General features: G+C 34.1%; 1 protein-coding gene across 1 annotated transcript in view; it reads right to left on the bottom strand.

The window, feature by feature from the left end:
• Positions 1–1,600: 1,600 nt before the first annotated feature.
• The window catches only part of LOC124534162 (dorsal-ventral patterning protein Sog-like), a 33,749-nt gene continuing 20,538 nt past the window's right edge, over positions 1,601–14,811 (bottom strand). Inside the window, exons 2-4 of the mRNA XM_047109869.1 lie at positions 2,068–2,171; positions 1,703–1,835; positions 1,601–1,614 (exon numbers count right to left, since the gene is read on the bottom strand). Of these exons, the coding sequence (XP_046965825.1) occupies positions 1,601–1,614; positions 1,703–1,835; positions 2,068–2,171 (251 nt within the window). The remainder of the gene's footprint in view (positions 1,615–1,702; positions 1,836–2,067; positions 2,172–14,811) is intronic.

Here is a 14,811-nt window from a genome sequence, read left to right as displayed (position 1 = left end):
AATCTCATAACCTACAGGTCAGAACTATTTATGTTCTTATTACATATTGCACAAAATATTCAATGTTCATAACGAAAAGTTTTTCATTCCACTAGACACCAGATAGTATAAACTAACGAACAAATTCTACACATTAAATGGATAAGCATATATCACTTATCTAAATTCTAGCGGTATTTAAGAGGTCATAAAAATGATACATGACAAAAAATTCTTTTACTTTTAGATGGCTAATGTAAATGTTGACTTTCAGCCATTATATTTTATTTCGCGACACCAAGAAAAGTCTCGACTCAATTGAAATAGTTATGAATATCTTTATGTCTGGGTTATAATTAGTCATATCTATGCAAAGATGATTTTGTACGGGAAATAAAACCTTTTTACATTTTTGAAGTGTCTTGTCGAGCTATTATTATAAATTCATGATTTTTGTCATTAAAGCAGACTTCTGACCTAAAATAAAACGTATAATGATAACGTATTTGTTGACAAAACAGATACATCGTATTTTTAAATTCCATAATTTATAAATATATTTTTTATTATACCAACTAGTGTCAACCAAAAAGTAAGCAGCTTCATTCGTTTGTCATTCAATAACAGAAAGTAAGCCTTACTCATAATTTTAATTCAAGAATATTTTACGATCGAAAAATAGTTTCGTCTCATTTTGGTATATTTGTTTACGTTACTTCACGGAAACAAATTTTCCCATCAACCAAGTAAACTATGTAACTCTAAGTAAAAAATACACTAATTCAGTCGATTTATTATCTGATAAATTCGTTTCATTAATTACAGGTAAATTAGTATATAAGGTATACATAGTGTCATTTAATTATAACAAATAAAGAACCTAAAGATTTACATTAGGTATATATAATATACACTATATTCTTCGCTTAATTTTAAGTAAAATTTTAATATAAATAATTACAATAAGTAAAATTTGTTTTTTTAAAAGTATGATTAAGTTATGAATCGTACATTTTTAGCGCATCCATTTATAGTCTCAAATTATATTAAGTCAATAACGTAACAATTTAATCGGAACGCGATAAGACGGAATACAAAAATGAATACAATAACAACCTCTGCAATTAAACTCTATTCGAACCGTTGAATATCGTTATTAACATCGTGTATATATGTCTCCACATTGTCTTTAGCTTGCCATCACGATGCTCTTTTGATATTCTCAAATGATCCGTTAAATTAGAATAGCATAAGCATAATACAATATATTCCAAACAAATAAAGCTTTTTTACTCTATTAACACTTCTTGATTAATATATCTTATTCTTATTTAAATTAAACCCTCCAGTGATGTTATTGGAATTCAATGGCAAAGTTTTATATTTGGGTTTCGTCCTCTTATGGTTTGAGTAGATTATATATAATTTACTTTATCACAAATCGAATTGCATTCATTCTATTTGAGTGTTTCACTCATTTTTTTAATTACGAATACAATTATTGTACTAGTAACCAAACCAAATGGGTACAAAATCCATAATGTTATTATTATTAATTCTCTTCTCTTCATTTGCTCTCGGTAAATACACCGAGAATACTCGAAAATACTTAATCCGCGGTTTAGACGCTCGATGCTGGATAAAAAGTGCATTAAGATTAATTACTTATTAAATTAATACCTACTTATTTAGTCCAGGTATTTTTATAATACAATATACTCACAATTTATATCTCCTGGGCAGGTCTTACAGCATCTACCGGGCAGGAGTGTGGGTGTGTCGCAGGAAGGTTCCGGACATTCATTCTTTATGTTCCGGCAGTGCACCTTTGCTACAACCCGACGCTTCTTTTGTACCTAGAGGAAAATTTACAATTTCATAAGTGATTCTTAAAATTTGAATAAATTGATGTATCTCTATAAATTTGCAATTTTACGCCAAGAACACTTGCTTCAACAAAGAAAAAAAATGGAAAAATGTTTTAGTTACAAAATTAAATTTGTCAATTTATTTTTAGTTAAAAAAAAATGAAATAACAATTAAAATATATTTCAAAGCCGATAAAAATAGAGCTATGCCCATACTTACCGATATACACTCACATTTGATGCAGTACATCACACCGAAAGGCTGTCCGAGGTCCGCGAACCACGTCGAACCGAGTTCTTTCGCTTGTTTCCCGAACTGACATTCTGTAACAATGCATATGTCCATATTAATCCATAACCAACGCGTTGACCCATGAAAATTATTATCTAGTGGTTAAAACAAATGAAAATAAAGCAACAATGCATAGCACAATTGAATTTTCATATAAGTTTGAGTTTTTTTTAGTTTATAAATAATCCTCAAAAAAGCTCCAACAAATTGAAAGTAATTTTGTAACCAACACACAGGACATCTGAGTCAAACTGAAAACCAAAGAGTTTTTAGTTTTCTTAGATGCCCTTATAAGGGCACGCACCATGATCCAAACATTAAGAGTGATTGAACAACGCCAATTAAAAACATTAACACTCAATAAAAATAATTGTATTACAGGTACGTTCTTAATATAGATTTTGCGTCTAGCCTTTTGTTATTGGTGAATCTGTAAAGCGGCGGGGGGTATTCGGTAACAAACAACGTCGTAGCTGCTTTTAGTTATAACGGACACCTTCACCTGGCGGATTTATCAGCAGAGCGAAATAGCTGGAAAGTTGCAACCTTTCCAATGTACTACAATGATAAATGTATCACGATCGTCGACAATTGTTTTAACAGTTGGAAATTTCATTAATTAATTTAAAGGCGCGGTCACGATTTAAAATGCCACTTGAAATTTTAATTAATTACACGGCAAAACGATAAATAAAGCGAAGCTTATCTTTTATTTAACAGAAATCATAGATTAACCGCATGTGGCCTTAAAATTTGCAATTCGACGTATTCGAATGACGTCGAAGCCAAATAAACGGATATACTTTTTGATCTTCCAAACGTTGGATATACGACGTTTAATTTAATATTTTCTCTCATGATTAACGGCGCGCCGCCGTGACGTGATGACGAACATGTCACAGGCTTTAAAAAACAAAACACCACAGATATAATTATATAAAGAGATGCGCCGCGCCAAAACAAAGTAATATCTTTGTTTTCGTTTGGCACTTTTAAATCGAAACAGTCTGCACTAACTTGTTAAATACGAATTGCATATTTTAGTATACCTAAATAAAAAAACACACGATAAATAAATACTATTAAATTATACGAGTCCAGTTTTTTGGTAGTCTTTGTGCACGTGATTATGAAATGCAAATAAATGTTACGATTACGGCTAATTACATATGATCAGACGTTAATCAAATCTATTATAATTAATAATCGTGTTGATTGTTTTACACGTGTAAGATTAATAGTTAATTTAATAATTTAATAGACTAAACCGGTGCCCGCAGGTTAACAAGACACATTTACATACCGCAGTCGAGAGGACATCTAAAAATAAAAGTGCAGGTTGTAGCGTTGAAAGGTAGAAAACAACCGCGTAATGCATTCAAAACTTTAACAGTATCTATTCGCATCCTAACTAATGCGATTTGTCGTAAATAAAACAGGTTTAGGTAGCATTTACTTTAAATATTGTCACTTGTCGATGACGTTTATAATATCGACACATCGTAAAATCGAATAAGCTAAAAACCTATATGTTACAGTGAATATTTTATTTAAGAATTTAGAAGTCTTAACGCATTGGGAAAGTATAAATTATTTATATTATATATACATAAGTACTAGTCATAGCCTTTCTAATTACAGTTTTAATGAATGTTATTATCTAATTGAATAATTACTCACGGCTCATTCCATACGGATTACTACGTATTGTCACCTATTACCCTAAAGAACAGTGAAAGTCAACTTACGCATAATAAACATAGAAATTACTAATGCATTCTACAAACCTCGGTCGTAAAGCCACTACGAAGGGCTAGTGTGAGCGATTCGGTGTGGTAAATAGATCACTATCAGATGGCTTAGGTCGATAAGGTGGCCCGGCCTCTATAAATAGGCGTCACTGTTATCGCCTTCTTGTAACTATTTAATTAACCTCACTCTACGAGTGCACTGATAGTGGCCGAGACACGTTGCGTGAGAACATATTGATCTTAATGTCAATACGACTTACACTGCTTTCTATCCATATATTTCTTTCGCTACGGCTCGGTATCCGCGCCATTATAATGAGGATGGAGGGAGCCTTGGATAAGGATGCGACAATCACGCGTCGCATTTACCATGTCAGACGATAGACTCTGACTAAGTAATCGTGGCAGCGAAACGTCTCTATCTACATAAACTATTTTTGTCGTCAGAGGAAAAGATAAGCACTTATGTCTTTTTAAAAATAAAATGCTCGTTTTTGAGTCAACACAGAAACAAAAATATTACGTGATTGCAATTTGCATGCATTTAAACAATTACGTAATTGTAATTATAGAGGCTTAACCTGGAAAGTAGATAACTTCAATTTTTAATGGAAATCCTTATTCATTTTTTTTAGAATATTCAAAGTGACAGAATAAAAACGCATAGACCTCACTAATTTACTTGGGCGTAGAGTCCTCCGAGCACTTCAGATATTCTACAACAAACGGCATTAATTAGTATTAGTTAGTAGTTGTGTTCCGATTTGAAGGGACGAGAGAGCCGCTGTAACAACAGGCACAAGGTTGGTAGCACATTGTTGATATAGAAATGGTTAATATTTCTTACAGCCCCGATGTCTACCCGTCTAGTAAATCTTTTGACTTAACTATAATAAGCCAAGGGGAATTTAAAACTAATAACTCAAATTTCTTATATAAAGTGTGGAATAGTGGACTTTCTTAATACGCATATCAGTGAATACCTGTAAAAATATTCGATATGATTTAAGCATATAAACTAAAGCGAGACATCGCGTAACCTTCTCCCATGTTCTCGGAAACGTTGGCGCGGAGCCAGAAACGGCTCGCCAGGGAAATGAAGTATTGGCGACGCCCGTCTTATGCTGCTCTCACGATCTGTTTATGGAAATTTGTACCCGATATATATGCACTTGTTTATTTTGAATATACTCAATATCTATAAATTTGTCAGGATCATCGTGAAAATACACGAATAATATGTTGGTTAGCAATAATGTTGCTAATTTAATGCTACAAACAAAAAAAAACACATTTACACTTAATGTATTACGGCGCGAGCGTCGAGATATTCACAATATCATAACATGACTTATTTACTTGAAAAACGTCGATACGGTAGGTATAGAAGGTAGTTAGTTACCATTTGTCATCTTTGAAGCGTGGTATGCGAGGCCCCACGGTTTCCACTGCATTGTCATGTCATAGATCACGATAAGTATGACTTACATGTCAAGCGGGCAAAGGTATACGGCCGGTTCATTGAAGCATGCTCGAGTCGCTTCAATAAATCCTCAACATAAAAGGGTTGAAATAGGCGTGCGCCGTATTTCAGCAAGCGTGGGTAGAGCATAAATTGTTTGCTGTGAATTAGCTATAAGGAGTGGACTTTGATATTTAGTCTGCCAAAGCAAATGTTAGCCGGGCATCGCTTAGCGCAAACTTATATTATACCTTACATACACAAAAATGAATTATTTGCAAAAAAAAATAAAACATTTTAATTGATTATGTAAAAATAATAGCAAGAATTATTTGTTTATAAAAACAAAACCTAGGTATATAAAAAATTGACATATTAATTTAGTTTTCTTAAACATAAAGATTTTTTATTAAATATATTTCATTCACAGTTTAAATAAAAACTGCTTGCTGCTTTGACCTCTTTTTTTTAAAATGACGCATGTTAAAAAACTGGCCAGTGATAATTAAAAAAAAAACGCTCTAAATATAAAGGTTACCAGCTAGTTCCTTATTCTTTAAAGTTTAAAACGCAAATACTACGACTAAATAACGTAGATAAGCTCTATAAAACTTGAGTCATAATGTTTTTATATAATTTGTAAACAGCAATTAAAAACTCTATTTGGTCGATCAACACAGACACTAATCGTCGACATGGTTGGTTAAATCGATGCGCAACAATAATTCTTATGAGCTGCCGCGATCGACACCTGTTGCTGATATTTGATACTCCCCGCTTTACATAATACGCGTGGCCGCAAGACGACCAACACCTGAGGCCAATGCGATCCTGCTACTGACATATCAAACGAATAAGGTCAAATCCTTCATTCAAATTTGGATAATTTGATTATTAAGTTGTAAATTCGTAACTTTGTGAGTTATTACTAAAATAGGTATTTAAAAATAATGTAATAAATATGTATAATTAATCATTTCTATAGCTTTACAGTACACTGATAATTTAATTTAGACATTTTTCGACGTAATCTCACCGACGTAATATGTCGACAAAAGTCGTCATCTGCTTTAACTAAGTTAGTTTTTAGTTATTTTTTCCTATTAACATTTTACAGTATTTACGTATGTCATTTTTTTTCAATTGCTCTTATTTTATTAGTGTTGCCATAAATAAAACATGTTTAATTTTAAAACAAAATCTAGAAACTTACCTATAGTAAAATTAGATCGAGTAATTTTCAATAATATTTGATACATGATTTTCATAAAAGTACTTTTACTGTTATAAATATCATAGGATTCCACAATGTCCTAGAGAAAAGTTAATCACCATTGTCTATATTCTAACGGTATCTACATTATTATAGGAAACTAAAAGATATTGAAAACGAAACATTAAATCTTATGGTATATAATCAAATGAATCGTACAAAACGAAGCCATTAATTGCCAATGTTAGCTGATACCGCGCGCACGATAGTGCCTCTTGGGTTCGCGTGCGCTGTTCGTCTCGATTCGATTAATATGGACACAGCAGAATAGTCGCCACACTGACTCGGTCCGATCAAGGACTAATGGCAGTGGCATAACATGATATTATGTATATTTTTTAGATATTGTTTTTTAATTATTTGAATATCTTGTCTTCATAATTAAATGGTCCTTAAATCTGGCATTATTAATTGAGTTACATCATTCTACATATAAAACACTCGTTTTAAACAGATTCTCAGTACCATGAAATTATGGAGAATCATTCTGTCAATCAATTTGAATTTTCCTTACTAATAGAGCTTCCTACAAAAGTACTCATTAAGTGATATAAATTTGTCCTTAGGATTTCCCATTCATCACGACGCAAGATACATATTTTGAGATTTTATTAAAGGTTATATTACATGGATTTTTATCGTGATTTCAAATCTGTATTATACTTACTTTCCTAATTTTATTATTGATTAAACCGCGGTTTTATTATACACAATCCGAGCCGTATTCTTGTAGTTTGACAGAATAAGCAAAATTAATAAAATTATATTAGTTCAATATAATGAAATAATTATCAGATACATATTAGTCTGATATTACTTCATAATAATTTAAAATAATTAATATTACATATATCATAACAAGAATGTATACGGTACAGATATACAAAATACGTGGCAAGGCTGACGACATTGCATTACAGCTTCCTGTCTCTTCTACTAAGTTTCGTTGCCTACTATTGGCATCTTACTGACCTTTTTCACCTTCAAGTCAAGTTTTTACCTGAATTTAATTCAATTAGCGTATGTATTCGATTTAGTAGCATTGAGCAACAATTAAAACACATATCGCGTTTGTAAACGCATCGTGGCGACAAAGATAAAACATAAATTGTGTCTATATCAGTACGGTCTCGTTTCCTTCAATTTTTATTTATTGTTGTAGACTTCATTGACTGGGTCCGGCGCCTGCTTGACGCAATTGTGACTGGTTCTTCTCGTTTCATATGCCTATAATTCAACAAATATATGTTTATTTCCAATGACTCCTGATTAAAATGCAAAAAGTTAAAGAAACGATTCTTAATTTTCGAATTAGTTCGCAGTGGCCGTAAATATCATATAAATCATCTTGCTTCTTCCTTATTAGACGTTTATCGACGGACGACATGAACTTTATTCTCACATAATTAATCTATGGTAGGCGTGTAATGAAACGATTTTACGAGGTGAAGACAGATTTACAGATAGCGAATACCTTATCGGGGGCAAACTAATATTGAAAATGTGGGTAGATTCATAACAGTATTAAAATTTAGTCTTTAAAATAACGATCCAATAACTATAACCATTCCATAAAGGCGTTAAAAAAAACTGATATTTATGTTCGTTTACGTAAATTTTTTCATCGCCTAATCGATTATTAGTCTAATATCATAATATCCAGTAGCAGACAGTGGACAGCTGCCAACTCGCTAAACAAAAATATCGTATAATTTATTGAGTATCATTCTACAAATGCTTTCGGAATGAGCGTTCGTACAGTTGCACCTCATAAAAACAAACTTAAAAAATATTTTCGCAAATATGAGACGCCATCGGGCAACAGATATAGACAGTGCATATTTTGCGTATTAATAATATTGATGTTATTTCAGTCTAGTTTCTTTGAAAAATACAGCTCATTATAACGTCTATCCACGTCTCGGGAAAGAGCTCATACATAATTTAATATGATCTAGATATTTGTCTGCATAATTCTAAGGATGTCTGAGGTATGTACGAATTTTCTTTGTTTTTGACACTAGAATATTAATTAAAATTAAGAATTTAATTTTGTTGTTAGAGCTTGGGCTCAGAGCTAAGGAAATTAGCCTGATCAAATTTGGAAGATGATATTCTCACAATCTTGTCCTTCATTAATCTACCTATTGTCGTACCGGATACCCATCTCATCAGATCATAAGTATGAGGGAATAGAGAGTATATAGGTTAGACTTGGATTTGCACACACTATTGTGTACTTACTATTATATCTTGAGCTGCTTATATTAACAAAAACTTCTTTATTAATATAAACAGCTCAAAATATCATATAGATACATGTAATGATTTTCATCAGCTTTTATTTAATATCTGTTTATTTAATGATTGTCAGGGAGTAGTGTCTTCGCATTTGAATTTCACACCAGTTCCATAGGACTGATCAAGTTGAAATTTTGCATACGCCTGATGCATGCCTGAAGTTTTGCACGCGCAATGGAACGGAGGCGTCTAGTTTACTAATTCTATTATTAAAATTACTTAAACAAAAGATTATTTTAATGCGTCCATGACGCCATTTCGTCTTAGTTCCTATGACACACCCCCCGAAGAAGCGACACGCTGGAATACGAAACACTGCCTGACTGTATCCTTTTTACAAATAATTTTATAAATAAAATCCATTAAAACGAATATATTAAGGTGGGTCCTTATATAAAACAAAACATCGACTAAAAAAATGCGGTAAAGATAAAGGGTACGTAAAACATTATTATTAAACGCTATGAGGTTTAACACATATCAGAAGGGTTCTCTGTTATTGAACAGAGCTATCAATCAAAGGACAAGAATGCAAATTTTAATTGTGGTCGGGCCGGGTCGATGTTGCGCGATATTATGATCGCAATTTATTTGCGCGACGACGAGGCGCGGGGCGGGGCGCAATGCACGCACTGCTCTAGGGAGGGAGATAACCGCCAATTATGAATAAACTAGCTTTACTACTATGTTAATAAGACTTGAGATTTTTCCTCGACGATTTCACTAAGCGAGAACACTCATTAATGGTTTTGTGTCTCCGTTATCAGACCTCGTAGAAAGCCTCTCGCGATAACCTATACCTACAGCCGAGAGACACTAAACCGTTACGTTTACGGGAATCATTTTACTAACATATTTTATTACTAATGCCTAAACGTATAAACCTTAATGTGTATTAGCGGTGAGTTTATGCGAATGTCGGATCGAGTCGGTCATAGCGCCTATAGGGAAATGTAACGGTGTACATAACGATGATAAACGCGCTGAGAAATACGTCGGATTTATTTACGACTGCTAAACTCCGTCGAAGAACGTGAAGAAAATTCGTTTGATGCTTATAAAGGTGTGTTTTTGATCACCTTTACTTTGTTAATAGTCAACTTATTAATACTTAAGTATTTCATATCGCCCGTGAGGTTTTCAATGTGGTCCGATAGGGCGAACGAAACGCGCCGCGACGGGCGTGGGCACGTCCTCATTTCTTAGGCTAAATATAATTTCACTTGATCATTTAATTATATGGAGATTAATGGGCGAGCAGAGATGCCAACATTCACGTTAATAAAGTGTACAATATGGCGTGAAACATTTACTATTGGGGCGTCACAGCGACTTAGAAGCGTGCGAGACTTTTGTTTATGTTGTGACAGTTGGTGGGCTCACTTCACTATGATTTGTAACGTATAAAAAATAAAGTATTGTATCATAAATTTTATCGTCAGCTCTATAAAAAGTACAAGAGACACTTAAACCATTATATATTATGTTCCAGAAACAAGAAGAATTGTTAACATGAGCCGACAGACGGTAAAAAAGTAATATAAGTGCCAATTATGACTATTTATCCACATTCAAGGCACAGCAGTGAATTGAGTAAAGGGTCAACAATACGCACTCGCTGGCGCCAGAGATAAAGGAATGAGGTAAAAACATACAAACGCGTAATTAATATTCTTTACAAGTTGATACGGTGTTGATTAAACAATTTTTATATGAACAAAATTTCTTATTAAACTTTAATGATTTCCTAAGTAACGCATTTTAAATACTGACTTCATGATACGTGATTAAATACATTTAGAGAATGTGATGTAGATAATTATGATATTACTATCCAATGTTATAACAACCACTAAAAATAAACTATACTTATCCAGTATAATTAACGAATGATATTTTTATATCATTATCGCTTCAAGAATATAATTATTCTAAGAAAAACATAGCGGCGGCAAAAGTTAAAAGGATTATTTATACTTGTTTGGTGACAGAGCGCCTCTCAGCGCCTCTGGCTGACCTGATTATAATTTAATTTTGGTTTCAAAAACTTTGAACCTACCTTTAAGATATAAATTACCTTATTTTAATCTTGAATCTTTATTTTACGTGCTTTTAAAAGATATAAACGCAAACGTCTCCGTAACTCTTACTTAATATATTTTATGAGTGTAATATGTATAGTAATATTATTATTGAACACTAATACAGCTAATAGTCCTGTTATAAAGTGAAATTGATATGCAATGTCTAAATGTTTAAAGTCAAGCGCCTACGTAAGGCACACTACACTGACTTTAATGTCTGTTCTCATAGAAGTTGCACTCCTATATCTCAACTTTACCCCACACGATTACTCGGCGAGATTTAAACGACACCTCTAGTGAGGCCAACGAGAAATATTGACTTTATATTGTATATATGTAACCATATTTCATGCAACTTTTGTTTCGATCAGGATGTTTTTTGCTATAACCCTTGTGTGCTCTGCTAAACTTAATTTGCATATTAAACGTTTGCAACTTAGTATTCTCTTGGGTTATGTAATAAATTCATTTAAACCAATCTCGAGGAATTGCATTTTGATATTCGTAAAGAGTTCTGCTGAATTATGACCTCGCAAACAGGTGACAATTCCTAAAAGTTAATTTAATTATTTCGCTCTCGTTTAGTCCGTATTCATGCTGAATATTAATACAAAATTAATCATTTAAGAGTAGAATGCCTACATATGTGAAATAAATTGCAAGTTGAAGAGGTGTGTCGCCACAAAGAACGTCTCGCGCCTGCCAGACGCGGCATCGCACCCTGCATGGTGACGCGCGAGGATTTGAATACAATACCGCAATAGCTCAGGCTCGTCGGCACATGAGCATTTATAATCATCTTCGAAGGCTCCAAGTCTACGACATTCTTCGTATGACTATCCTCGACATAAACGATACCGCAATACAAATCTGTTAACCTCTTTGTAATTAAAGTTACAAATCGCAAAGGATTTAAGTGCCAATTGACTTCCAATTGAGATTAATAAGCTTGAAAGGCCCAACGGTTGCTTATTGATTTCGTGCCTACATATTTCATCCATTGAACATTACGATCAATCCCCAAGGCTACATTCCACCGGCGCCGCGCGACGGCAGTTGCGGTCGCATATCTCAATGTGATTTCTGTTACTCTACTAACTAGCTAACAGAAATGTCGACATAAACATGTCTGAAATGAAGATAAACTTCTTGTTGAATTGTTAGAAATATTATAAAGCGTGGTCGTAGTGGGTGTGAGCGGGTGTGCGAGTGCGCCAGCAGCGGGCACGTCGCGCCACCCGCCAGACTGCGCCCACTCACCCCGCAGCACCTCACTGTATTCTATTTATCTCCACTGACGCCAGCGAGGGTAACTGGAGGTCAGTAAGTGATAGTATTCAGTCATGAGCGATTAGTCAATGCCACAGAGCACACGCTTTATAGAGTGTTCGCACTATCTCAAGCTATAGAAAATTACACTTGGCATCGGACCTTCTGAGTCATAATCCAATTATTCTTTTTAATAGTCGCTTCGTATTGCTTTAAACATATATCTGTTTTTACTTCATAAAATATTTTTTACATTAAATAATCGAATCGTTCGCTTTCTTTGCGCTCACTAAATTATTATATAAATAAAAAAAACAAATAATCATGTGTTTATCTCAGTGAAGTCTCAACTCCTTGTCTAAATCAACATTTCACAATAACTTATGTATATCTGAAAATAGCGATATCCTAGAAAACGCCGCCGAAACAAGTTTATTTCCAGCGCTGGGTACAGTGACACCGTCTATAGTAGACTGGATGTCCTCGATGAAGATGCAATATTGGTTTCAGAGAGGGCAAAAACGTGTAGACAATGGAAAATGTTGCGTCCTCGATAGTGAAGATGGCGGTGGCGGCGACCGTCTGACCGTTGCCTATTTGGGAACTCGGCCTCCCTATTTGGAAAGCTGTGCTTCAAGTAAGATCGCTATCGTTCTGTAACTGCGATGCAGCATACGGTGTGGCCCGTCAACAACCAATCACCTACCTTTACGGTTTACATTTTTATTACTATCTTCTATCGACGTGAAATGGTAAATGCAGCTCCTATTAAATAAACTTAACACGCACAAGTTAATCGTTTGAAAAAATAAAAGCCTATACATATTTATATAACAGATACGAGATCGCATAGTAGATATCATACGCAAATCTTAACCAAGGAGGAAGGAACGCGGGTTAAGATCTGAACCAGCATCAGAGTTTCCCTGTGCTAAATTTGCGGTGACACTTCATGACTATGTATTGGCTGAAATTCTGACACATTTGTATCGAGCAATCGTTATGATATTTCGTGACTCGAAGATAGTCATTTCAAATGTTGCTAAATGGAAGAATTAGATAATTGAATATATTTGAACAGCAATTAGAACTTCAATTTAAACCACTTATGTCACGAAATCATCATCGTCTCACAAAATGGAAAAACACATATTGTATATTTTGAAGTCAAGGTCTGTACATAAGAAGGATATAATATACAATGACTTCTCGTTATTATTTGCTGGGAAAACGCTCCTACAAATCCATGATCTTTAAAATTTCTATTACAATATCAAGCTATTTATTCGATGTAACAAAATGAAAACTATATTATCCAAGTTATAAACAAAATTATTCAGAAATACAAATGTACGCAATCGCAATATGTTTGTTCTGCATAAATTACAAGGAGATAGGTCGTAAGGTTTAACTATAAATTCCAAATATATCTAATCTATAAATGAATAGAATATTATCGGACTTATACGTACATTCAGCGACTATAACTTTTGATATATCTTACTCCGGTCGTAACGTTGGCGTTTCTATTTAAATATAAAATCGTGTTAGTACTAACCTATACCAAATTTACATCGCCAAGACTGATCATAAAACAGAGACATTGTAGTTTTCTTGCTTTTACGTCAGCATTTGGTAGCGACAACATTACTTAATCTCTATTATTTTAGAAGTATACGCTCCTATACCTTATGCCTCATAAAATGTCTTGGCTGTCACATAAAATATTGTGGTAAAATTAGTAGTTTTAATATACCTAAACCTGTAAGAAGTATAAAATAAAATAAACATTGTGTATTACAACTATAGATGATTTATTTTCTCTTTAGTTTACGGAGAAGTGTTTTCTGATACCATTGAAAACGTGCGTAGGTGTGACGACTGCGCGTGCGCGTGCTGTTAAGCTGAATGAGTGCTCGTTAAAAAGCGACCCGCCGTGTAATTAGCTGCCGGCACAACGTAAAGCATTAAAAATAAAACAAAGTCGCCCTGTCCCACGGCCCTCGGGCGCCTCGTGACTACTCTCACGGATCCATCACGAAACTTTACACTCGTACTGCATCTTATTAAGTGTTATGAAAGGTCTCTCGTAAGTGACAGTGCCTTTTAAGGAGAACCGAACGCCCTTTGCGAACTCTGATACCACTGTTGACATGCCGCCCCACGGCGTCGCTCTTCGTACATTAAGGTATCGCATTAACTACACCATATACCATGGTCAATTTTAATTGACATAAGTAACAGTAATTTAAATATTAAACACAAATTACCCAAGATTCATTAACAAGTAATCCTTGGCAAAAAACCGTTGTAATTTACAATTTCTTCCTTGATACGTTGCATGCCTTAAATAGGCAAAAGTAGTCGCCGGGGGGCGCTATTATCACGTCAGAGAGTAGACTTTATCTCTCAATTTAGTGATAATTTCATAAAGACAAGAAGGCGGCGTCAGGCCTGGCGTCAAGCGCGGGAGGTCCGCACTTGCATCGCTTAAATAAACTACTAATTGCAAGCCGCTTTAAAGACGCTGAT

Source organism: Vanessa cardui, chromosome 12 (assembly GCF_905220365.1).
Source record: "Vanessa cardui chromosome 12, ilVanCard2.1, whole genome shotgun sequence".
NCBI classification, from domain to species: Eukaryota; Metazoa; Arthropoda; class Insecta; order Lepidoptera; family Nymphalidae; genus Vanessa; species Vanessa cardui.
This window is presented reverse-complemented; position numbering and strand designations above follow the sequence as displayed.